This window comes from Punica granatum, chromosome 3, assembly GCF_007655135.1.
Source record: "Punica granatum isolate Tunisia-2019 chromosome 3, ASM765513v2, whole genome shotgun sequence".
NCBI classification, from domain to species: Eukaryota; Viridiplantae; Streptophyta; class Magnoliopsida; order Myrtales; family Lythraceae; genus Punica; species Punica granatum.
The window spans coordinates 22,683,288-22,685,851 of record NC_045129.1 but is presented as its reverse complement, the minus strand read 5'-3'; the positions used below and the strand labels follow the sequence as shown (position 1 = coordinate 22,685,851).

Below are 2,564 nucleotides of genomic sequence, written 5' to 3'. Positions count from 1 at the left end.
GAGTGGAGTTGACCATCCCCGTTCTCCAATTGCTCCTTTGTGCATTGTTGTGTTCGTCTCAGTGAGTTTTTTTGCCCTATGCGGAATCGTTGGCTCGTCGTCCCTGACCGAAGACCATTAGCCGGAGGTGACCTAGGGATCCGCGATCGGGGTTTTCTCAGTATTTCCCGAATGTCCTGAGGTGTTTGAAGACCGCTGTGGCCTCTGTTCGTCAGAAACATGCTTCGAAGACTTGCCAAGAGGCGTTCGTGACCACTGAAATGTCACTCGGGAGACTTAACTGATTTGCTTGGCCCGAGGCAAAATGATTTCCCTAATCCTAAGAGTCGTAGGGAATGAGTGGTGTGAAGCCCGGACGTCATCTTTCCACCGAATGAGCTCTGAGCGCTAGATCCCGCTCGAGATGGGGCCCTTTTTCCAGGTCTAGGTCCACTCGGGAGGCCAAGTCGAGTTCCGAAGGGCCATCTGAAACTTGTTACAGGGTCCAGGTGGTCCTTGGGTGCGTGCAAGCCCGTTTCTGGGTGCTGTTTACTTGTCCGTGGATCGGGCGCCTGGGAGCCCTGTTAGGAAGGCGTCTGTGAATGTTCGGGAGTGCCTCGGCTCAAGCAAGATGCTTCTGAAATGCGCCCGGATGTGCCGTTGGTCATTTTGGCACCAAGAGGGATTTTTAGAGTCCCATATTGGACACCTTTTGACGCTTCGGTGATTCGGTGATGAATAGTGCCATAGTGCCAGCTTCTGTTGCTTCGGGGCTCATTGTTCATCTCCCCTTTTGATTGCCCTTCTGAGCCTTTTGGAGGACCCTGCTTCCCTTCTGTAGTCCATGCTCCCACATCCGCGCATTCGCCTCCAATTGTCCGATCGTGAATAGTATCCCGAGCTTTGGTTGGAAGTCCTCTGTCGGGAGCCGGTGGGCCAAAATAGGGTGCTGACAACATGCTTGACACAGTCGGTCTCCATGGTAGACCAATAATATCCCAAGCGCATGAGCTTCTTGGCAAGCATGAGCCCGTTAATGTGAGGGCCGCAACTTCCCCCGTGCACCTCCTCCATGAGACGTCGCGCCTCGTGTATGTCGATGTACCTGAGCAATGTAACATCGAAGGATCGCCGATAGAGTGTTTCACCGCTTAGGATGTAGTGCACCGCGAGTCGTCTAAACGTCTTCCGGTCGCGACGGTCAGCAAATGGAGGGTATTGACCCGTTTGTAGGAAGTCCTTGATGTCCTCGTACCACGGCTTAGCGTCAGTTGCTTCGATTGCGTCGCAGTAGGCCGAACCTTTGGTGATCTCGATCATGAGGGGCTCGATGAGGTTCCCCTTTGTGATGCTCGCCATGGATGCGAGCGCATCTGCGAATTGGTTCTTCATGCTTGAAGTATAGGTGAATGAGATCTTCTCGAAGCCTTTTGCCAACTCCTCGAGATACTCATGGTACGGGACTAACTTTGCGTCCTTTGTCTTCCATTGCCCTAGCGTTTGGAAAATTGTGAGTATGGAGTCACCGAACACTTCCAACTCCTTCACCTTGAAGTCAATTGTAGCTTGTAGGCCGAGGATGTACGCCTCGTACTCGGCCACGTTATTGGTGCAGGAGAAGTCAACTTTCACAGCAACCGGATAATGCCGCTCGTTCGGGGATATCAGCATTGCGCCGACTCTAGACCCTGTGGAATTGACCGCCCCGTCGAAGTATATCTTCCATGTTGGCTTATCCTCCTCATCGTCTATTTGGAGAATCCCTTCGTCCGAGAAATCAGAATTAATCGGTGTGTCATCCTCAATTGGGAATTCCGCTAGATGGTCAGCGATTGCTTGTCCTTTGACTGACGTGCGAGACACGTACTCGATGTCATACTTTGTCAGTTGGCAGCGCCATTTTGCGATGTTCCTCATGGAGGACGGGCTATCAAGCAAATATCGTAGGGGATCCGCTTTTGACAGCAAGCGGATTGTGTGATAGAGCGTGTACTGTCGAAGCCTTTGCATGACCCATACCAACGCACAGCAGATCTTCTCGATCTCTGGATAATTGGATTCCCCTTCGGTAAACTTCTTCGGTAAACTTCTTACTTAAGTAATATATTGTCCTTTTTGTGTGTGTCGACTCATTCTCTTGTCCCAACATACATCCTAAAGACTGCCGACGCACTGTTAGGTAAATGATGAGGGGGCGATTTGGTGTAGGTGGGACCAACACAAGCGGCTGAACTAGATATGCCTTGATGGTGTCGAAGGCCTTCTGACATTCCTCGTCCCACTCGATTGTTGCATTCTTGCGGAGCAAGCAGAAGAGTGGTTGGCAATTGTCTGTCAGGTCTGCGATGAAGCGCGCAATGTAGTTCAGTCGTCCTAGGAAACCTCGTACTTCGCGGACCGACGATGGAGGAGGTAGCTCCCTGATTGCCTTGACTTTGTTCGGATCAACCTCGATACCGTGCTTGCTGACCACGAATCCTAGCAGCTTCCTCGACCGGGCGCCAAATGTGCACTTTCCCGGATTGAACTAGAGCTTGTACTCTTTTAAGCGGTCAAAAAGATGCTTCAAGTTGACGAGGTGATCT

General features: G+C 51.4%; 1 protein-coding gene across 1 annotated transcript; it reads right to left on the bottom strand.

Moving 5' to 3' along the window:
- Positions 1-753: 753 nt before the first annotated feature.
- Positions 754-1,896, bottom strand: LOC116200463. Its single transcript, XM_031531312.1, has one exon. It carries the CDS (start codon positions 1,894-1,896, stop codon positions 754-756), a length of 1,143 nt encoding a protein of 380 aa, XP_031387172.1.
- Positions 1,897-2,564: the final 668 nt, after the last annotated feature.

What these genes read in the sequence shown, in the direction of transcription:
- LOC116200463 (XM_031531312.1), bottom strand. Translation starts at nt 1,896, where the DNA reads ATGAGGAACATCGCAAAATGGCGCTGCCAACTGACAAAGTATGACATC.